Below are 22211 nucleotides of genomic sequence, written 5' to 3'. Positions count from 1 at the left end.
TCTTCAGCATAGCATTTGAGGCTCTTTTTAAAATGGCTCCATCTTTCCTATCCAACCTCTTCTCTCCACTTCTGTCACCCCCTCTCTGACCTCTGTTTTCAGCCATCCCAAATGTCTCCCTCTTCCTTCAAAGCCACAGGCTCTGAGCCTTTACTCATGCTTGCTCTTTGCTTGGAATGTCCTTCCTTTTCATCTTTTCCTCCTATCCTTCAACAGCCAGGTTGTAAGTCATCTTCTTTGTGACATCCTTCCTTTCTCTGCTGTGCTTGTTCTGGAAATTTCCAGTTACAGCTCTAACAACACGGAATGATAGTCATTTACATGCCCAGGACCCAGAATGTATTCAGTTAGTGTTTGTCGAGTAACTGAGGAAGCCCAAAGCGCTCTGCTTATGATTGGGACTTGAATAATAACAACAAGTGAACTTTACTGAGTGCTTATTATGTGCCAAGTACTATCCTGATGACTTAGTACTGGTTACTTCTCATGTCAACCCTGAGAGCTTATGAGATTATGTACTGTTATCATCCCAATTTTACAGATGAGGAAATCAAGGCTTAGAGGAGTTAAGGAACTGTCTCAAGGTCTCAACATGGGTAGGATGGAGCCAGGATTTGAACCCAGGCTGTAGAACTATAAACTTCTCTTTCAACCATCACACCAGCCTGGGTCTGAACTACCCTTACAGGCACTGGCTTGTAGGAGTAGATTTCTTCCAAAAGCAGGTGCTGTCTCTACCTGTCTAGGCCTGAACTATGGGGCCTAGAATTATAAGGGTGGAGAGCCGCCTCCTCCTTATGACTCTTTCCCCACCCTAGGTCCCCACACTGGACACTCCCATTACTGTCTTTGGAAGGTGAGTATGGAAAGGACTGGGCTTGTGACTTCTGCACTGGTGAGCCGACCACTGATGTTTCTAGCTGCCCTCCCAGCATCGCCGAGGGGTTAGGAAAGAAGTATTTTTAGCATATTCAGCACAAGAGACCCAGGTGCCCAGGCATAAGAGCTGGGCTTCGGTTTCAACTTGGCCACTCATGTATTTACCTGAGCAAATCAGGGCCCCTCTTTGGACATCTGAGCATAATAATCCTTGTCGTTCTTATCTGGGTTATTGCAAAAGGCTAGTAAGATAGTAACTGATTAGAAGTAATGATATACAACAGATGGTGTTATCTACATTTTGCAAAGGTGAAAGATGAAAGCTCAGACACGGGGACCATGTGCCTGATCCACTATCCACTGAGATCCTAGAGCTGGAACAAGCCTCGAGGACTAGACAGACTGGACCTCTCTCTTTGCATCCCATGTGAAGATGGATATCTTCACAGTCTTTAAAGCAGCCCCTGAACCAAGGTTCCTTGTATACCAAGCTGCTTCCTACCTCCTTACCTTTGCTCCTGCCGTTTCCTCTGCCTGGGACACCCTTCTTCCCTGGCCAGTCTCCACTCTCAAGACTCAACTCAGGCTCTCCTGAGCCTTCAGGCACTCCTCTAGAAATGCTTCTCCGACAGCCACAGCCCCCACCAGCTCAAGTGCACTAGACTCAGTACAGCGAATGGTTAAGAGCCAGCCTGCTTCACCAGCCACTAACTCTGAGACCTAGGGCAAGTTTCTTATCTTCTCCAAGCCTCTGTTACCTCATTGATAAAATGAAGGTAATAATAGTACCAACCTTAGAGTTGTTACCAGCATTCATACATGTAAAGCAACTTAAGGTGTATAAAGCGAGTTCATGCTGAGAAAAGCACTGAGAAGAGCACCAGCACATGAGAAGCATGTTTCCGCTGCTGCTATTGTCATTATTATTATTGGATCAGAAGCTCCCCCAGGGCAGAGACCCTGCTTTATCAGTCTGTCTTCATAACACCAGGGCCAGGCCTAATATCTGAGATCTGGGACTCCAGTAACTCATGGCTGACCGTGCCCCTCAGCTCCTCTGTGAGGGGTCAGGAGGTGATGATTTCCTCATCCCAGCCTTGATATGTCTTCATGTCGTTATTGAGACTGTGCTGGCCTTTTGTGGCATGTCTGAGGCCTGAGTCACTTCTGTGCCATGATTCAGCCAATACGCATGTCCTTCCGCAGGTCAGGCCAAGTTGTATTGAGAAAAGAGCATTGGATGGGAAGACAGGAGACGTGGTGTCTGCTGCTCACTGACTCTGAGGCCAGTTTGTGCCTCTCTAGAAAGGAGCTCGCTCTGGCAGTTTTCTGTGAATTGTGTTGACCTCCCTCGTCCTCCTGTTTATCCATGTCCTTCTTCCTTGAAGACTAGAAAGGTTGTAAACTCTTACTTAACTCCCTCTGCAAGTGAAGAAAGGCCCATGGCTCCAACCCCCAAAAGACTTAAAATCTGGTTAGAGTGGTAAGAAAAGTATCCTCATATTCAGTTGTTCATGAAATATTTGATGAAGCCACCTCTGTATCAGGCCTATGCTTGTCACAGGAAAGGTAGCAAGAGAAGGAGAGCCCAGGTACTGTCTTCACAGAGTTCACAGGCCAAGGAGGGCACGGACCTGGAGCCATAATAAAGATAATCTAGGTACTTTTAACCAGTACTTCTCAAATTGGGTGGGAATATATCAGGAGTCACCTGGGGAGTGTTTTCCTCCTCAGCTGATAACTGCTGCTTTAGGCAAAAAAGTCACTTTGGTCTAGATTAGTAGGTACAGGAACCAGGCCTTTGAAGCCTTTGAGGCCAGAGGTTGAAGCTTCTCTCCTGGCTCTGGGATCAGCCCCAAAGCAGGCCCCTGCCCCCAGGAGCCTCTGTGTCTGCTGTCTTCTTCCCATCCATATTCCTTTCAGGAGGGTCAATGCAGCACAATGCCAGCTCTGCCCCTGGACCAACTCCAGATCACCCACAAGGACCTGAAGACAGGGAAGCTGAGGACTTCACCAGCGCTGGTGAGCCGGTGCCTTGAGGCCGTTCAGCCTGATATTATCATTCTTGCAATTTCAGAAGCACAAAGTAAATTCCTTCTTTATCTGTTCTAGAATGACCCACGGGCCACAGTCTGTAATTCAGTAGTCGGGATGCTATTAGGTCCTTCCAGGCCCAGTGTAGAAACTTCCTTTCCGAGCAGCTTGAATTTGAGTGGTATTTTCCATGTCACCACCCCACACCTTGCCCGAAAAGCATTTCATTTTGAATCAAAGTCTGATGGCAGTTCTGACTCAGCCTGAGCTGGCCTAGCGGAGGGGCTGGCCCAAAGCTGGGTCTGGGGATTGGACGATGTGGGAGGTGCTCAGGTTTCGGATGGGCCTTTTTCAGAGCTGTCCCAGCTGCTGTCCACTTTGGCGGGGCACACTGATTTCAGAGGTCAGTTCTGAACGGGCTGAGAAGCGCCACACACAGACCTGGCAGGGCTTGTGAGACTGAAAATTAAGGAGGCTGTGAGCATGCCGATTACCAGCTGCGGGGAGAGATTAGAGCCGCAGAGAGGTGCCAGGGTGCTGGAGAAGGAGACAAACGCGGGGACTGGAGTTCCCATACCCCCTTGCTGTTTTCCCAAGAATATGAGCTTACTTGAACAAGGTGGGAGGAAGTATTTTCTGGGAGCTTGAGTAAAATTGTGGGAAACAAGAGCTTGGTGTTTTATTTCCTGCTTTCTGGATGGCTTCCTATTATTTCCTAACTACTCTCTAATAATAGTACTTAATATTTATAGAGCACTCGCTCTGGGCCAAACCTTTCACCTGGCATGTAAGCCAAACCACAGCCCTCTGAGTAGGCATTTTTGTTGTCCCCATTTTACAGATGAGGAAACTAAAAGTTCAGGGTCATAAAACTGGAAAATTAGGGGAGCCAGGATGGGAACACAGCTAGGCTGCCCCCAGAGCCCATACCCTTAACCTTTCTGCTATAAAGCCTCTTGTTTCTTTTTTATAACTTTTTTTTTAATCGAAGTAGAGTCGATGTCCAACATCATATGTTTCAGGTGTATAACATAGTGATTCACAATTTTAAAGGTTATATTCCATTTATAGTTATTATAAAATGTTGGCTGTGTTCCCTGTGTTGTACAATATATCCTTGTATTCATAATCTTTTTATGTAAGGGGGTTATTGATCAGAAAATCGAGAACTGTTCTGTCCAATATGTTAGCTGTTCACCACGTGTGGTGCTTGAGCTCTTGAAATTGTGGCTAGTTCAACTGAGGAACTGGATTTTTAATTTAGTTTTAGTTCATTTAAGTTAAAATAGTCCCATGTGGTGAGAGCCTACTGTATTGGCCAGCACGGACCAGGTCTAGAGCAGTTCTGTCACTGCAGAGGTTCTGTTGGATGGTGCCGGTGGAGACAGGTTCCTTGGGTCTGATTTCCCACCTCAGTCCTTCCCCGTGTACTGGACACCTGGGCTGCTAGACTGTGGGCTCCGTGGGAGCAGGGACCGGGCCCTTCCCTTTGTTCTGGTTTTCCAGTGCCAGGCACGTAGTAGCTCTCAGGAGACATTCAGTAAATGAGTCAAGGACCCTAGCCACGCTTTGTGACAGGCACTGGAGCTACAAAGAGAAAAGAGGTGGTTCCTGCCCTTGAGGGGAGAAAGCAGACTGGTAGTTCTCTGCAGCATGATCAGGATTTGATGGAAGGAAGTCCAGGCTGCTGATCCAGACCAGCGGGGTGTATGGGTACGGGGAGGTCTTAGGGTGGTGGGAGAGCACACACTGCCAGGGACTCCTTCCAGAAAGAGGGGGATCCTGAACTGGGTATTGAAGGGTGAATAAGCACTAGCCGGGCAGAGCAATGGGAGGAGGGTGGACCTGGCAGGAGGACCTGAGTCTATTGGCCTGGACTCCTGAGAGCCTAACTCCTACACCAACCACCTGGGGTGGAAGCAGACTTAAGGAGCCCGGCTTTGTGTTTAATGTCACACAGACTTGGCCCTGTGACTTTGGGCAAGTTACTTAACATCTCTAAGCCTCAGGATCCAAAAAAGGGTAACAGTAGAACCAGCCTTGCGGGGGTGGTTGTGAGGATTAAATGAGATGCCTGTGAATTAGCACTGAACCTAGGACATAGTGAGCACTCAATGAAGACGGTGATGACAGCTGTGACGGTGACAGCGGCATTATGAATGGGGTATAGGGTGGGAAGAGAGACGAGCTAAGGAAGACAGCTGCTTGATTGAGGAGCAGTCTTTTGGCTGTGCTGCAGGCCACCAGCAGCTCCTGAAAGATTGTCCTCAGAGATGTACCCACCCTGTATTTGTCTCTTTAGTCCCAACTTGGGAGAAGAAGATCTCCAGCAAAGGGACAGCCATCATGCTGCCTCTGCAGAGTGATAGCTGAAGCTAATGTTTATTGAGTAGTTACCGTGCAGATGCACATACTTACTATTGAAGATCCAAAAGAAATCAAGTCTTGGGCCAAAGTGGGTGAATGAGCTCTTGAGAAAGACAAGACTCATATAAGTGGAGCATTTGGAGAACAGTCCAAAACAGTTTCTTATCAAGATAAACAGAGCAGAAGTTTGATGGGCAGAGAATGTTCAGAAAGCTTCATGGAGCAAGTGGGACCTAAGCCAGGCCTGAAGAGTGGAAGATACAGTTGGAGCCTGCTGCTCCTTGCCCTGGAATCTTCCATGCCCCCTACTCTTTTTTTTTTTTTTTTTTTTTTCTTTTTCGGCTGCACCATGCGGCATGTGGGATCTTAGTTCCCTGACCAGGGATCGAACCCATGCCCCCTGCATTGGGAGCATGGAGTCTTAACCACTGGACCGCCAGGGAAGTCCCCAATGGCCCCTACTCTTTTTTTTTTTTTTTTTTTTAATTTTAAGTAGAGTTTTTATCATGAATGGATGTTGAATTTTGTCAAATGCTTTTTCTATTGTCTATTGAGATGGTCATGGGATTTTTTTTTAATTAATTAATTTATTTATTTATGGCTGTGTTGTGTCTTTGTTTCTGTGTGAGGGCTTTCTCTAGTTGTGGCAAGCGGGGGCCACTCTTCATCACAGTGCGCGGGCCTCTCACTATCGTGGCCTCTCATGTTACGGAGCACAGGCTTCAGACGCGCAGGCTCAGTAATTGTGGCTCAAGGGCCCAGTTGCTCCGCGGCATGTGGGATCTTCCCAGACCAGGGCTCGAACAAGTGTCCCCTGCATTGGCAGGCGGATTCTTAACCACTGCGCCACCAGGGAAGCCCCATGGCCCCTACTCTTGAGCGTGGCATTGAAGGTTCTTCAGAGACCCTGGCAGGATCTGGTCCTTCATTACCTCCATGCATTCCTTTGTTCAATCAGCAAATGTATATGGAGAGTCTGCTCGATGCCAGGCACTGTTCTAGGGGTTGGGACTGCTGTGGTGAGCAAGACTTAGACTCCCTCCAGAGACCTGCAGGGTAGTGGGGGAGAAGGAGAAGGCAGGCCCTCCCTTTTATATCACTTTATTGAGGTATCATTGGAGGACAATAAACTGCATGTATTTATTTAAAGTATACGATTTGATTGGTTTTGACATCTGCATACACCCATGAAACCATCACCATAATCAAGATAATGAACATTTCTGGACTTCCATGGTGGTCCAGTGGTTAAGACTCTGCACTTCCACTTCAGGGGGCATGGGTTCGATCCCTGGTACCCCTGGTCGGGGAAGTTCCACATGCTGTGTGGTGCGGCCAGAAAAAAAAAGATAATGAACATTTCTACTACTCCCGAAAGTGTCCTGGTGCCCCTCCTATAATCTATCCCTTCCTCTGTCCCCTTCCACAGCAACCACGGATCTGTAAGCACTTCTGATACAATTTAACAAGTGCTACAGTCGGGGAAGCACAGAGTGCAGGTGTTGGGGAGCCCGGTTGAAACCCCTAACCTAGTCAGAGTGGGACTTGGGAGACTTCCTGGAGGAGGTGAGGTCAGAGCTGGGGTGAGATGGATGAGCAGTGAGACCAGGGTGACACGTGGTACCTTAGGTCATTTAGTAGGTCTGCAGTGTCAGATTTGGTTCAAATACTGCCTCAATTGCTTCCTTAGCCCTGTGACCTTGGCAAAGTTCCTGAATCTGACTGAGTCTTGGTTTCCTCCTCTGTAAAATGGGGAGAATACTGTCTCCCTTTGAAATAGTTGTTGTAGGTAAAAAAGAAATGGGCTCGGGGACAGGCCTACTCAGCAGCCGACACAGGGCAGGTCCTTCGTGAGTGATGGCTTTTATTATCCTTCTAGCATCTCTCCCTCCAAATCCATCTCCCACCGCCTGGTGCAATCTGTGCCCTTTTTTTTTTTTTTAAATGGCCCATTTTTATGCCTCCATAAAAATACTGTGTTTTCCACCTAAAAATCCTTCTCATCCTCCAAGGGCCAGCTCAGATGCTGCCGACCCTGGGAAGCGGCCCCTCATCCTCCAGGTGCAGTTAATCTCACAGTCCCTCTGCCGGGTTTGAGCTGTCTGTGTTGTGCTCATTTGATAGCTTAGATGTGCATCTTCCCCTCTGCAGAGTGGGCTCTGGAAGCACGCGGATGCCTTTCTTCATGTGCCCAGCAGGGTGCCAGTAAATGTGTAGGACTGTAGGGAGGTAGACTCTCAGGGGTGTGTGTATGTGTGTGTCTGCTGGGCGAGTGGGGTGAGTAGCCTGGCCTGAGAAGTGACCTAAGAGGTGAGATGTCAACAGACAAAGGCAGGAGGGGAACTCGAAAACCAAGGAGATGAAATTAGGGCCTAGAGAGTAGTTTTGAACTTGTTTCAGGCAGCAGGATTCCTTTTGTATAAATTCTGATTTAAATGGGACGGGTCCTGAATACCCACCTGGCAGGTGACCCCCAAGGAATTCTGCGGGACTCAAAGACCCCAGTTTGCAAACTTGCGTTAGGCAGTTGGGAGGTGTAGGTGGTTCTCGAGGAGACTGACCAATCAGCTGTGGTTCTCCTGTTCCCCCCCTGGATTGACAGACCTGGAAGTGGGTGGATTGTGGTTGATAATAGCTGAGACGCAGCCCAGCCTTCTTCCTGTTATCACCTCCCCCCCAGAGAAAGCAGCCCTTATGTAGTCAGAAGAGAAAACTGAGCTCATCTTCTCTTCTTTATGGTGAACAAAGTAAGATTTGTTCATGGCAAGGTAAGGGTTGGAAGAGAGAGCTTGTGATGCTAAGCTGAGACCTGCAATTACCTGATTAGCATCTTTGAAAAAAAAATTACTGAGGTTTTTTTCTGATTATACAAAGGGTATAGCACAGTGATATGTACAGTATGATACTGTTTGTGTCAGAGAGATGAAAATGGGCCCAAACAAATGCCTCATATGGGCACATTTTAATGTAAATACTTAGAAAAGGTCTGTGAGGATGCTCAGGGAATGGTGAGGGGTTACCTCTGGGTTGACACAGGGGCTGGGGGTATGGGCCAGGCGACTCACCTTTCTGTACTATTGTGAGTTTTTGAAAGAAAAGATGCTCATGCCTCACTTGTATGATTTTAAAAAATAATTTAAAAAATAATACATGTTTGTTTTTTTAATGGGAGAATATAGTCAAGTCATAATCCCTTCCACTAGAGATAGCCACTGTTAGCTTTGGGGGGTTGCCACCCCCCCACACACACTTTTAAAAAAAATCTGTACCAGTGTGTGAATGTGTTAAATATGTGTACTTTTTTTTTACTCCCCAAACTGGTTATATAAAATAGAGAGGTTTGTGTCCTGCTTTTTCTTCCCTTAACCTTTCCCCATGTCATTAAATATTCTCCAAAAAACATGGTATTTAATGCCCGCCTGGTGTTCCCTGGCTGCAACCAAGCCCCCTTTGTCAGAGACACTCAGTTCTTTATGCTTGAGAGTCACCGGTTGGAACAGCCCAGTGTTGTCATTGCTGTGGGTTGGCAAATGGGCCCTCACTGACTAACCTCTGCCACGTTAACACGTGGTTTTTGGATCCGTAGCACCCCGAGCAGAAGGCAGACCGGTATTTTGTGTTATACAAACCGCCCCCTAAAGACAACATTCCCGCCCTAGTGGAGGAGTACCTGGAACGCGCCACCTTCGTAGCCAATGACCTCGACTGGCTCCTGGCCCTGCCTCACGATAAATTCTGGTGCCAGGTAACATTCTATCAAAATTCACGCTAAGACAAAGCACATGACATGCCATTGGTTGGGTGCTGTTGTTTTTCTCTCCCAGGAGATGCTTTTTTTCTCTACTTCTTACACTGGATCCTTAACAGCAAATTGTGGTTTGGATTGCTCTGACCTGTATCACAGTCGTAATGATGTTTACACAACGCCTTCCAACACGTCATTTTTAGAAACTCGTGTTTAGCCCTCGGCTCATTTATACCTCTTCGGTCCCTTGGGGTTGGAGTGTTTGCCACAGTCCAGGGCTGATGGGCCGTGAGCCCTACACAGTCTACCCACACGCCCTTGGGCCTCAGTGACGAGCCCTTGCTGTCCTCTGTCGCCTGGCTTAGGTTGTCTTCGACGAGACTCTGCAGAAGTGCCTGGACTCCTACCTGCACTATGTCCCCCGAAAGTTCGACGAGTGGGTGGCCCCGGCCCCTGAGGTCGTTGACATGGAGAAGCGCCTCCACCGAAGTGTTTTTCTCACCTTCCTTCGCATGTCCACTCACAAGGAATCCAAAGTAAGCCGCGGATCCCGTGACAGGTCACCACCGCCACCTGACACCTCTGTGCCAGGCTCTCACCCCTGGGAAGGAAGGCTCTGGAAGTATCATGTTTCCTCTGTCTCCCCTCTGCTTTTATTCCCACCATTGGGGAAGAAATCTGTGCCACCTCCCTTATCCTCTCAGTCACTGGGTCGCCTGCGTTACACCCAATGTTTTCATCGATGGGGAGCCGAGGGCCCTGTGCCAGGTGGCGCGTGACTGTGCCCTCCCTGTGCGTCAGAGGGCGAAAACATTGATTCTGAGTTTTTAGAGGAACTCGTATGTGCTTTTTAAAAACCTTTACTTTTTTTCCCCCGATTTTAAAAATAATAATGCTGTCTCTAAACAACTCAAACATAACAAAAATATTTTGTAGATAATGAAAGTCATCCACAAAATGCCCTCCCCTCAAAATGACCACTGTCAGGGTGCATGTTCCTTCAGGAAACTTTTTTCCTTTCAATGTGTGTGTGTGCGCGCATATTTATTTTAAAAATAGTATCTTGCTTTTTTGTTTTTTTAACTTGTTAGCATGGAAATTTTCAAATATACACAAAAGTATAATGACTCCCACGTACCCATTACCTGGGTTCAACAGGTATCAACATCTTGTTTGCTCCCTCCCCCTGAGTTTTCTGTTTTTCTTGGAGTATTTTAAACAATCCCAGACATCATGGTGATTTACACATAAATATTTTAGAATGATTCCTGATGGTTTTATAGTGAGCTGTTGCTTCTGTTTACATTAAGATGAAGTGTGACCACTGCTCCAGGTCAGTCCACGAGGCTCAGACATATCCGTGGTGTGGACAGAGCTTCTTCTGTTAGCCAGGCCCCTGCTGATGGACCTGAAGGTTGTTTCTTGTGAGCTTGCTATTACCCTGCAATGCACGTGTTTTTGGAAAGTCTCTCATCCTTTCTGCACTGTTCCTTAGGATCACTTCATTTCCCCCTCTGCTTTTGGAGAAATCCTCTACAACAACTTCCTGTTTGACATCCCAAAGATCCTGGACCTCTGCGTGCTCTTTGGAAAAGGCAACTCCCCGCTGCTGCAGAAGATGATAGGTGAGTAGGGCCTGTGGCCTGGGGGCGGCAGGGCGGGGGGGCACGGAGATGGCCCCCACATTCCAAAGGCGGGCGCCCGGATGAGCACAGGGGGATTCAGAGCAGCAGCAGTGGGTGGTGCTTGGAAATGTCTTAGTGGACATGTGTGTCAACTCTGAAAGAAGTGACTAAGTGGCGGTGGGAGAGTGGAGACAAAAATGGGCATCACGCAGCTGCTCCAGGATCTTGGAGTCCTAGCATTAGGCCATGTGTCAAACAGTCGAAGGAGTCGGGGAGTTTGCTTTGGCAATGAGAGTAAGAACGGTGGCGACAGCTAACGGTTATTTGAGTGCTCACTGGCGACTCTGCCGACGCTCCTCATATGTCATCTCAGTTGATCCTCCCAGTCGCCCTGTGATGTCAGTGGTGTCATCATCCCCATTTACAGTTAAGGAAACTGAGGTTAAATGTAAGGGACTTGCCTGAGAGGCCGTGACTAATGAGTGGCCAGGCTGGGATTGTCACTTGGGCCTGACTCTCAAGCTCTTGCCCTTGGCCACTCCCTGCTTCAGGGGTAATGGGGCTGCCTCAGAAATGTCGAGATTTGCATTGCTGCTGAGAACAGATTGGGGCGGAGTTCAGGGAGGACCCTTTGGGGTTGTGAAGGGAACAGACATCAGCAGTTGGATCCCATCAGGAGGCCATGGGTTGGATGTTTCACTCAGAGGCGGAAGCTTTGTTGGGAAGTTACAGAGGGAACAGTGCCGCAGTGGACTCGTCTTTGAATAGCCACTCATGGCATTGGACTGGCACGGAGAGCTACTCACCCTGGACACCCCTGTCAGCACTCCTCACCCTGAGATTGTAGGGTAGAGACTTCCAAATGCCCAGTTACAGAGCTCAGTTATCCCTAGAAATGTCTTCTTCCCTTCCTTCCTTCCTCCCCACCCCCCGCAATAATAAAGGTAATATATGTTAATTTAGAAAATTTTGAAAGAATATAAAGTGTAAAGAAACAGGAAAGCAATTACTAAATTCCTGCAACCAGAGACAATGATTTGGTGATTATTCCCTTATAGTCTTTTCTCTTTGTATTTTTTTTAAAACATATTAGAGCATAATGTGTATGAAATTTCACATCCAGCTTTTTCATTGGAACGACCTCTGGTTTCTCATTCAAATCTAATTATTGCCTGATCATCAGTTAATTTCTTTTATTTTCCCTGGGAAAGACCCTTAATAATTATACTCTAGACAGAGGTTGGGGTGAGTGCACAAAAGCAGGCACGATTAGTTAGAGAAACAATTATTAGGCCGGTTTGGTTGGAGTGGAGCATTCTGGGAGGGCAGCGCAGGAGCCAGGGGAGGAAGCTGGGGCCAGATCAAGGAGGGCTCCATGCCAGGCTTTGGCACTTGGGGAGCAGTATCGCTTGGTGGCTAAGAAGGCAGGTTCTAGAGTTGAACTGCCCAATCCACAGCTCTAGTCCCGGCTATGTCACCTTGACCAAGTCAGTTAGCCACTCTAAGCCTGAGTTTTCTCACCTGAAGAAAGGGAAGACCAACTTGTAGGATGGTTGTGGGGATTAAATATGAGGTGGTGCTCAGCACAGAGCCTGGCACGTTACAGGCACTTGGTAAGTGTGGGCTCTTACTGTGACCAGGCTGTGGGAGCCTCTAGGAGCTTGGAGCAGTGTGGGGAGCCATCTGGCAACAAGGTTAATCTGGCAGCATGCAGGTGGGGAGGGTGGTGATGGGAGGCCATGGAGGAGGCCAGGGCCTTAGTGTGGGTTTGAAGGTGAGAGCCTGCTTGGGCTGCTGGGGCAGAAAAGGACACATCTGGGAGTAAAGTGGGGCTTAGTGAGGTCAGCTGGAGGGAGGAGTCTTAACGACTCTGGAGAAAACGTGAGGTGAGGGAGCGGGTTGTAAGTAGAGGCAAGGGCAGCATTAGGTCCGTGGGCTGTAGACGGCTGTGAGGGTCCAGGCAGAGGTGCTCTCTGGCCGCATTTCCAGACAAGCGAGGGTGGTGTGAGAGAGCGCCGCCTGTTGCCGGGGTTCCTAATCTTTTGGGTCACTGACTCCTTTGAGAATCAGATGAAAGCTTGTCTCCAGGAAAACATACCCCCTCATAGAGTTTGAGCTGTTTTAGAATATTCTCACCCCCAGATTGAGAACCCTAAATTGGCTTATTAAGGAGAGCCCTTTCTTTGGCTCACAGAAGCTGGTTCACAGAAAAGAGGGCAGGATCAGGCATCAGGAGCCCCTTCATATTGTGTGTGTCTGTCTGTCTGTCTGCCTCTCCGTCTGCAGGCCCCTTTTCCACACCCTTCAACACGTGTGCGCGCATGCGCGCGCACACACACACACACACACACACACACGCACACACACACACGCACACTAGCTGTCTTTCCAACCCTTGAGCAGAAGACACGAGACACAGCAAGGGGCAGCCTCCACTTTCTCTACCACAGAAGCTCTTGAGCAAAGCAGATCAGCTGGAAGAGGGTTGACAAAGGAGACAAGGGGGAAGCAAGGGAACTGGCCAATTGTCCTTTGGGCAGAAGCCCAGTCCTTGCCCTGTCCCCGCCTCCCGTTTTTTTTTCAACCTTAAGGCTGGTGTTGTGAATCAGCAAGTGTAATTGTGAAAGCAGGGCTCTTCAGTTAGACTCTCTTGGAGCTGCCTTGCCAGAGCAGGAGTATATGAGGCCTTGGCCCTGTGGAGGACAGCACTGATCTCTTTGGCAATACCTTGCATCCACCCTGGGTTTCTGAACTGCTTCAGTCTGAGAAGGGACATTTCAAGGGAGGCCATTGCTGTCCCTTCTTTTTTAATTATTTCTTTAAGAGATCAAAAGTCAGATCTTCAGTGTCATTGGAGTCAGATAAAGGAGAAGAAAGAGACTCCGAAGACCCCAAGGGTAGATTGTGAAATGTGATCTATTTTGATGCTTATAAAATATCCCTGTTACTCAGGCCTAAGCATGGGAAGTATTATGAAAGAGTGCCTTCCCCTGTGCCCGGTGGTCCAGGAGTGGTGAGGACCGCTGTGTGGCCTGGGAATTATGGGAGGAGACCTGCTCCTGATGCCTGGGTCAGGAGACTCTGCCTGGAGAGGGTGACACCTGCCTTATGGTGGACTTAGCTCTGGGAGGTCACTGCAGGCAGAGGGAGGGGACAGGGCTCATTGTGTGAGATTGAGGATGGTGTGAGGGAAGAATGCAATTCGAGGGATGGGAAGAGGGTGGCCGGAAATGCCAGCAGAAGCCAGATCTTACAGGCCCTTCGTGCCATGGTCAGGAGTTCAAACTTGCCCTTGAGGATATTGCTAGGAGGGTTTTATGAGGAAGAGCAGAGGTTGGTGGGGAGACAGCTCAGTCACTCCCCACCTGTCAGGAGCACGTGGGCACAGATGGTCAGAGAGTACCTTCACAGGTTGAGGGGTCAGATGGGAGGTGCTGAGGAAGCTCCTGCTGGTAAAACTCAGCTTTCTGGAATCAAGGAATGAAGCGGCCTCCAGGAAGGTGCTTATAGAAAGTCTAGCCACCTAGTGATTCGCTTACTCACCCAGCCCCATCTGGCCTTTGATCTCATTCATTTTCAAATCCTCCAGGATAGGGTGAGGGCTGCAGGGTTATCATTAAGGCAACCGAGGACAGACCTGCCCAAAGACAGAGGCCACCTAGAGGTCAGAGCACCCTGACAGTCAGCCAGCCTTAGGTCCTGGGATTGTAGTGGGATGAGGAACCCAAGCCTCTTCTTAAGGGCAGTGGCATTTTGCATCATCATGTCCCCCAGCTAGCTGTGATCCTCCTTCCCTCCCCCCCTACCCCACCCATTTGGGCAGCCAGAACACTCAGTTTCTGTTCCAGTTACCGTATGCTCTAACCTCCGCACTCACAGCAGCAGCACTTGGAGGATAGTGAACACTTGGAGAGGGGCTTCATTTTATAGGAATAAGTGCAAATGTGTGGTAAATCTATCTCCAGGTCCCTGGCAGGCCTCTCACCTTGGAGTAGGGATTAGTATGGCTAGCAGATTCAAAAGCAGAGGGTAAGAGAATTTCTAGAGAAATTTCTCCCTAGAACCTCCTCACATTACTAGAGACGTGGCCTGGCAAGACTCCTGGATTGTGGCACCCAGGTTTCTTGAGCAGAGTGATCCTGTCTCCTAATTTTCCTGGATGACTAGCTCCCATTTACAAAGCCAGTGCTGTCATACAAAGCACAGTGCCCAAGTGTGATCATTCCCTGGGGATGGCAGGGTGAGCTGGTTGACCAGGGAGGGTCTTTTATGTAATTCGCTGGGCAGAGGTGCTTAAAAGGTTAACTTGTACTGAGCAAGGTCCCTCCCTCACCCTGGGGAAGTTTCTAGGCTGGGCCAAAGCTCTGTGCCAGCGGGGCCGGGGCCAAGACTGCTTTAGTGCAGGCAGGCTTAGGAAAGGGGAGAAAGGTCACAGAACATGCTGGCAACCATTTGTACTGTGTCCTCTCCACCCTCACTGTCTTTTCCCAATTCCTACTTTTCTCTTCTCTTTTCAGGAAACATCTTTCTCCAACAGCCAAGTTACTATAATGACCTGGATGAAACCATGCCCACCATCCTTCAGGTACTGACTGACTCTCAGCCCTGCCCAGGGGAGGCAGAGCCCTTCTCCTACCTGCTGATGTTCCTTAACTTTCCTGGAAGAGTCTGAGAGAAATTCCCCCCACCCCCACCCCAGATACACCTCCAGACTGTCTCTGTGTTGCACCCCTCACGTCGCTCCTTTGAATTCATCCTTTCCTCTCTTGAACAGGACTGAAATCTAAGGGCTATCCAGCACTCATACAGAAAGAGCTTGGGGTGCATTTTGTGTTGTTTGTCAACAGCCATCTGCCTCTAAGGATACCCCTGTACGTTTCTCAAATCAGATGAAATAATGTTCACTGTAGAAAATTTGGAAAATTAAAAAAAAAAGGAGAAAAAAACAGAAAGAGGGAGATTAATCTTCCTCCATAATCCCACCACCAAGAGATAACCGCTGTTCACAGTAACTCTTAGAATTTTACATGCTAGTATACTTAAAATATAGCACAATCAGTTAAATACTTACATGATTTTATGATGGGCTCTGTTTTCCCCTCACTGTTGATTTGTCTTTTATTTCAATATAGTTCCCATAAATCGCCATCTCTAGGGGATCCAAAAACATATGTTACTGACTGTAACTCTTAAATATTCATCACCATACACTTGTCCAGTCTATCCAGGTAATATCCACAGGATTTACATACATTTTGTCATTTTAATCCTCACCACAATCCTGCAAGAAGGATGCCCCCATTATTCCACTTTGACACAGATTCCACTCTCATCCTGCTCTCTGAGAAGGTCACTGTCTCAGCTGGTGTCCCAGGAACGCTGGCATATATTCTAAAGATTCCAAGCAGTTTTCGGATCACCAGTCCCTCGCTGCAGGATGGGGGTCCTAGCTGCTGGCTCGACAGGATGTGGGAGAGTCATCTCTTGTGTTTCACAGGTCTTCAGCAATATCCTCCAGCACTGTGGTTTGCAAGGGGACGGGGCCTGCACCACACCCCAGAAGCTTGAGGAGAGGGGCCGGCTGACCCCCAGCGACATGCCTCTTCTGGTGAGGTTGCCCTTCAGCCCAGCTTCTTTCTGGCCAGTAGAAGGCCCAGCAGCTTCTTCCTCTGCTCACAGCCCTTTACCCCAACCCCACAGGCAGCTGTTCCTGTCACACAGGTTTAGAGCGTTTCAGCAGGCCTTCTCTTTTCACTGGGAGCTTCATTTATGGAGTAGCGGAGGGAACAGGATGGAGGTTTAGTCTTCACATAGTTCAGGTGGACAGGTTCCTGGGTGCGTTATTCATTGAGCCTTTCATCCACTGCGCCGATTTGCGTGGAGGAGCCCCTAGCACGTGCCAGGCCCCAGGCTGGGCCGTGAAGGTGAAGCAGTGAGCAGAAGCAGACATGGCGCCTGCTCTCGTGGAACTCAGAATCTAATGGGGATGACAGATGGGAGGTAAATGTTTAAGGAGCCTGGACGTGCGTCTGGCCCTGTGTTAAGCACCAGAGATAGAGGAGGAACGAAGCAGCTGTGAGCTGCCCTCCTGGAGCTTGCGATCTCGTGGGAAAACAGGCCTTAAACAAGTGTTTCAGAAAAGGGCACACCGAGTGCTGTGGGAGCAGGGCATGTTACCTCTCTGAACCGCAGAGAAGTCTCTACAGACAAGTCTCCTCATCTGTGGAATGGAGATCCCAGCCTGCTTGTTAGCGTCATCGTGAGAATCAGGGAAGCCTATGAGGACGCAGTCCCTGTTCTGTACAGGCGCTTCAAACTCTAAGGAAAGTGGGGTGGGCTATTCTTGTCCTCACTGGGATGTACTTTCTGTGCGGGACCTCAGGCGCTGTCTTCAGATTCAGGGATGGGTTCTCCTTCAACTTCCAAGAGAGAATCATATTAGCCCAGGGGACCTCCCTGGCGGTCCAGTGGTTAAGACTTTGCCTTCCAGTGCAGGGGGTGCGTGTTCGATCCCTGGTTGGGGAGCTAAGATCCCACATATGCCTTGTGGCCAAAAAACCAAAACAAAGCAGAAGCAATATTGTAACAAATTCAATAAAGACTTTTAAAATGGTACACATCAAAAAATATATATATATTTAATTTAAAAAAAAAATGAGAGAGAGAATCGTATTAGCCCAGAGCTAGAAGTCACCCTAGAGATCCCCAGCTGTGCATCTGTTGGAACTACAGTAGCAAGACCCGAGGCTTGGGTTGAGCTCCCCAGATCGTGCTTCTAGAGATGGACCAGCCAGTCTTTGCCCGGACCTCCAGCGTTCACCTGTCTGTTGGGGACCCCCGGCTTTGTCAGCTTTGTCTCAGACCCTCTACAGAGCTGTCCCTGGGGGCGGAGGAGAATAATGCAGTGTTTTCCTTTGGCGACAGGAATTAAAGGACATCGTTCTCTACCTTTGTGATACGTGCACCACACTCTGGGCCTTTCTGGATATCTTCCCTTTGGCTTGCCCAACCTTCCAGAAACACGACTTCTGTTACAGGTACAGAGGTAGTTCTGGCTGTTGAAGTCGAGGTTGGAGTTCACATCTTCGTTCAGCAAGTATTTATTGGGTGCTTAGCATGCACCAGGCCCTCTTCCAGCTCCTGCCTGTGTGGAGGCTGCATTTGAGAAGCACTGCTATTTGGGGCTAAGGACAGGGGAGGGGAGGAAGAAAAACAGCAACCCAAGAGTCGGGCAGTTTCAATTCAGTCCCATTTTGTTTCAGAGCCCCTGTCACAGGCAGGCACAGGGAGTGACAGATGATAAGGAGCGGGCTGAGGACTTCAGCCTCCAGCCCAGGGAAGAGCACACGTGAGGACGTGAGCAGATGTGCGCCCATGTGGCGCCAGCTGTTGGGGCCGAATTATGAACACAGACGAGGGAGCAAAGTTCTATCTGGTGAAATAAGAGAAGGTTTCAGGACGACCCTTAAATGAGGTCTTAAGAATGAACAGCAACCTTCCAGGCAGAGAAAGGTTTCCATGGCCGGAAGGGCGTTCAGGCTGGCGGAGTGAACGCTGCGGAGGCCCAGCGTGTGTTCCAGGGAGAACAGGGGAGTGGAGTGTGACACGAGGGGCGGGTGTGGGCGTGGGGAGCAGGCGACAACCAGATACGGCTCCAGGGAAGTCAGACTTGGTTTGATGTGTGCTGGCAGTGAGTGGGGCCTTTATTGTGCAGGCAGGAGGGAGGCCCTGGAGGCTTTTATCCAAAGAACTCATAGAAAGATCCTGCTGTGATGAAGAAAGATACAAAGGGGGATACAGGGCGGGGAGGGAGACCCTCTTTGCCCACTTAGCACCATGGGCATCTGTTCTGTGTGCAGTGAGAAAGGGGTGCGTGGGGGGGTGGGCTGGTAACTGGCACGCTGCCTGACAATGGCAGAAGGTGGGGGTGGGCGAGGTGGGGTTGGGCTGCCCTGTTCTCAGTGGCCTCTGGCTGTTCTTGCCAGGCGTCTCTCCCCACCGTTTGCAGGAGCTTCTAGGAGCTGCCCAGCTCTGTCCACCCAGCCCTCTGTCCATTCGGCCATTTGCTCACCCATTCAACAAAACATTTATCTAGCCCTGGCATGTGCCAGAGATGGCAGCTGGTGCCCTGAGCCCGCCTGGATCTCCTCAGCTCGCGAAAATCAGACATGAGGATTGATCAGCCTCCCGGAGAACGTTAGAATAAAGCACTGATCCACACTTTCCCCAGAAGGAAGGGGTTAGGATGGGACTCTTAAAAATGTTGTCACAGTTTTTATAAGGTATCTTTTCTCATGGTAAATGTGACAAATGCTTGTAGGAACTTTGGGAAGTCCCCAAAGGTAGGAAATGAAAATCACTATGAGAGATCATGCTGTTCTTAGACTTATTTTCATTCACCATAAGCATTTTACCATTTTGTGAAAGCATCTTCCCAAACATGGCGCAGATGGCTTTGGAAAGGGTCTTTGGAGATGAGAGGGTCATTTCCGGAAGAGCTGACTTTCCTGCGAGGTACCCGTGGTGGCAGGGGAGCAGCTCCACCCATCTCAAGATGAGGAGGATGAAAAGAAAACACTTTTGACTGCGAGTGACCCTGCCTTTGGCAAGTGACACTGCCTCTGACCCACAAACAGCCTGGGGCTGGCTCAGCCTGTTCCAACTGTGCTGGAGGCCAGGAACACCCGCTGAGCGAAGCAGCCCCTCAGTCCCAGAGGGCTCTGGTCAAGGGGCTACCTCCCCAAACAGCCCTCTAGCTAATCTCTCTCAGAACAACCTTCTCCGCCCTCCTCTCTTTCTGTCCTTTAATTCTGTGAATGAATAATACATTCACATGGTTCAAAACTCAAAAAGTATAAAATACACATTGAAAAGCCTCCCTCTCCCCCTTCCCCAGTTCTGTTCCTCACACACAAGCATCGTGTTAGTTTTTTTTATGGAATTTTCCAGAGATATGCATGTAAATATGCACATATAAGCAAATATACACATTATAAATCTCCCGCCCTCTTTTTAATATTTAATATACTGGCATATTATGAGGACTGTATGTACTGTTTGCATTTTACTTTTAAATTTAATGTACATCTGTGCATAAAGCACCTTCAGTCTTTGGTATGGCTGGGTAGAATTCCGTTGTGTGGGACACCAGCCCCTAGAGATTTAGGTTTTTTCCAACTGTTTGCTATTACAAAAAAATTGCCGTAAAGAATAACTTTGCACACGGGTCATTATGTACCTCTTTACAAGTATATCTGAGAAATAAATTCCTAGAAGTAGAATTGTGGGAACAGATGGTATATGCATTTAAAATTTTCACAGATCTCGCCAAATCACCCTCTATAGGGGTTGTTTCAGTTAACCCTCCCACCAGCAGTGTATCCTGGCAACGCCTGACTCTGCTTAGCCAAACTACCCTCTCTGTTGTCTTCTGGGTGCCAGGCTGTGGGCCTCGTAAGACCTACCTCTTTGGGCCTGCTTACCCTCTGCTACGCACAGCACCACACTAGGAAAAAGTTGTCAGCAGCCAGCCGATCCACAGACAGATGTTTACAGGGTGCCTGCTGCAGATTCAGCACTGTCCTAGGCACGTCAGCTGCATTTCTGGCTTTGGGAAGCTTAAGATGTTCAGAGATAGAATTACACCCCAGAAGAGAGGTAGCTGCATTTTAAGTTGTAAAAACGCGATCTGAGTTCTGTGCATCTAGTTCCAGGGAGGAGTAATCACAGGGGTGAGCGTGATCAGGAAGCATGTGGCTGGGATGAAGAGTTTCTGTTTTCGCTTTTGTTGAAATTTTTATTGGAGTATAGTTGATTTACAACGTTGTGTTAGTTTCAGGTGTACAGCAAAGTGAATCAGTTATATATGTATATATCTCCATTCTTTTTCAGATTCTTTCCCCATATATCAATAGGTTGCTACAGAATTTTTTTTTTTAATTTTTATTTATTTATTTATTTATTTATTTTTGGCTGCATTGGGTCTTCGTTGATGCGTGCGGGCTTTCTCCAGTTGTGGCAAGCGGGGGCTACTCTTCGTTGCGGTGCGCGGGCTTCTCATTGCAGTGGCTTCTCTTGTTGTGGAGCACAGGTTCTAGGCGCGCGGGCTTCAGTAGTTGTGGCTCGCGGCCTCTAGAGCCCAGACGCAGTAGTTGTGGAGCACAGGCTTAGTTGTTCTGCGGCATGTGGGATCTTCCCAGACCAGGGATCGAACCCCTGTCCCCTGCATTGGCAGGCAGATTCTTATCCACTGCGCCACCAGGGAAGCCCTGTTACAGAACATTGAGTAGAGCTCCCTGTGCTATACAGTAGGTTCTTATTAGTTATCTATTTTATATATAGTAGTGTGTATATGTTAATCCCAATCTCCTAATTTAGGGGATGGAGAGTTTAAATCTGAGTTGAGAAGGGGTGGCTGTGAGGTTGCTGAGGTGAGAAGCAGAGTTGGCTATACTGTGCCAGGTACGGATGTACCAGAGAGGAGTTACACTTTGATGTCATAGGAGGTAGGGAGCTGCTGGCAGTTTTTGAGCAAGACAAAAGTCACTTTGTATTTGTTCCTCAAACCCCAGTGAGTCTGGGTGGCCCTCTCATTGCTCTGTTAGAATGAGCCTATCTGGGCCTTGGTTTCCCATATGAATGGGGGAAGTAGCTCCAGGGCACTTCCCATGAGGCTCTTCCTAGGACCAGCCACTGCGGGGCAATCTGGGGTGAACTTCAGGAAGAACCAGGGTGGTCCCGGGAGAAAACTGTGGTGACAATTTGGGAGCAAGAAATAGGCCTTCCCACTCCCTTGAGTTTGCTTTGCTTTTTCTAATGAAGTGTGATATTTGTGAGCTAATCCAGCCTTTTACCCACGTGTGCCACCACAGGCTAGCTTCCTTTTACGAAATAGCAATTCCCGAACTGGAGTCTGCAATTAAGAAGAGGAGGCTTGAAGATAGCAAGTGAGGCGGGGACAAAACTAAGAGTATTGTTGCGGGAGAGAGAAGCCCCAGCTTGGGCCCTGCCCTCCGTGGGCTTTGGCATCCCCATCTCTAAGTCAAGGGGGTGGGACCAAGGGCCATGCGGATTTGGCTGGTGCCTCCCTATCTAATGGCCTCCCGGCCTCGGTATTGAAGCCTTTTCCCTTCAGCTGTTGCTCCAAGCTCTTCTTGGCCTGCTGGTTCCTGACCCCCCTGTTTGAGCTGAGAAGTGGCCCTGGAACCAGCCGGCCTCTCAGAGCCTGTAGCCTTTTGCCAACTGCTGTCAACAGCGAACTGTGAGGCTTTCCCAGCCCCTGGGGGCGCGGGCGGGGGTTGGGGGGCAAGGGGCACCTGCAAATGCTGGGAAGAAGTTCCCTCAGTGCCTTTTTTGCTTCTCAAATCTACTTCTTTTTTCTCTGTGGCCTTCAAAGGCTGCTAGGTGACCTGTGGCAGAGGCTCTCCCATTCCAGGAAGAAGCTACTGGAGATTTTTCACATCCTCCTGAACCAGATCTGCCTTCTCCCAGTCCTAGAAAGCAGGTAAGCACTCGGGAGCCACTGCCCCACCCGGGTGGAAGAGCCCCCTCCCCTAGCCCAG

General features: G+C 48.9%; 1 protein-coding gene across 9 annotated transcripts in view; it reads left to right on the top strand.

The window, feature by feature from the left end:
• The window catches only part of ASCC2 (activating signal cointegrator 1 complex subunit 2), a 41488-nt gene that overhangs the window by 1316 nt on the left and 17961 nt on the right, over nt 1-22211 (top strand). Inside the window, exons 2-11 of one of the 9 annotated variants that reach the window (XM_082354719.1) lie at nt 819-856; nt 2803-2901; nt 8867-9025; nt 9391-9561; nt 10521-10650; nt 15168-15235; nt 16148-16258; nt 17575-17687; nt 21522-21596; nt 22046-22153. In XM_082354719.1, coding sequence (XP_082210845.1) covers nt 2821-2901; nt 8867-9025; nt 9391-9561; nt 10521-10650; nt 15168-15235; nt 16148-16258; nt 17575-17687; nt 21522-21596; nt 22046-22153 — 1016 coding nt within the window. In that variant the 5' untranslated portion in view covers nt 819-856; nt 2803-2820. The remainder of the gene's footprint in view (nt 1-818; nt 857-2802; nt 2902-8866; nt 9026-9390; nt 9562-10520; nt 10651-15167; nt 15236-16147; nt 16259-17574; nt 17688-21521; nt 21597-22045; nt 22154-22211) is intronic. The other 8 variants (XM_082354721.1, XM_082354718.1, XM_082354720.1 and 5 more) reach the window with 8 other exon arrangements.

This window comes from Balaenoptera borealis (genome assembly GCF_965194805.1).
Source record: "Balaenoptera borealis genome assembly, chromosome: 14".
NCBI classification, from domain to species: domain Eukaryota; kingdom Metazoa; phylum Chordata; class Mammalia; order Artiodactyla; family Balaenopteridae; genus Balaenoptera; species Balaenoptera borealis.
The sequence above is the reverse complement of the archived record's forward strand: the minus strand, read 5'-3'. Positions and strand labels throughout refer to the sequence as shown.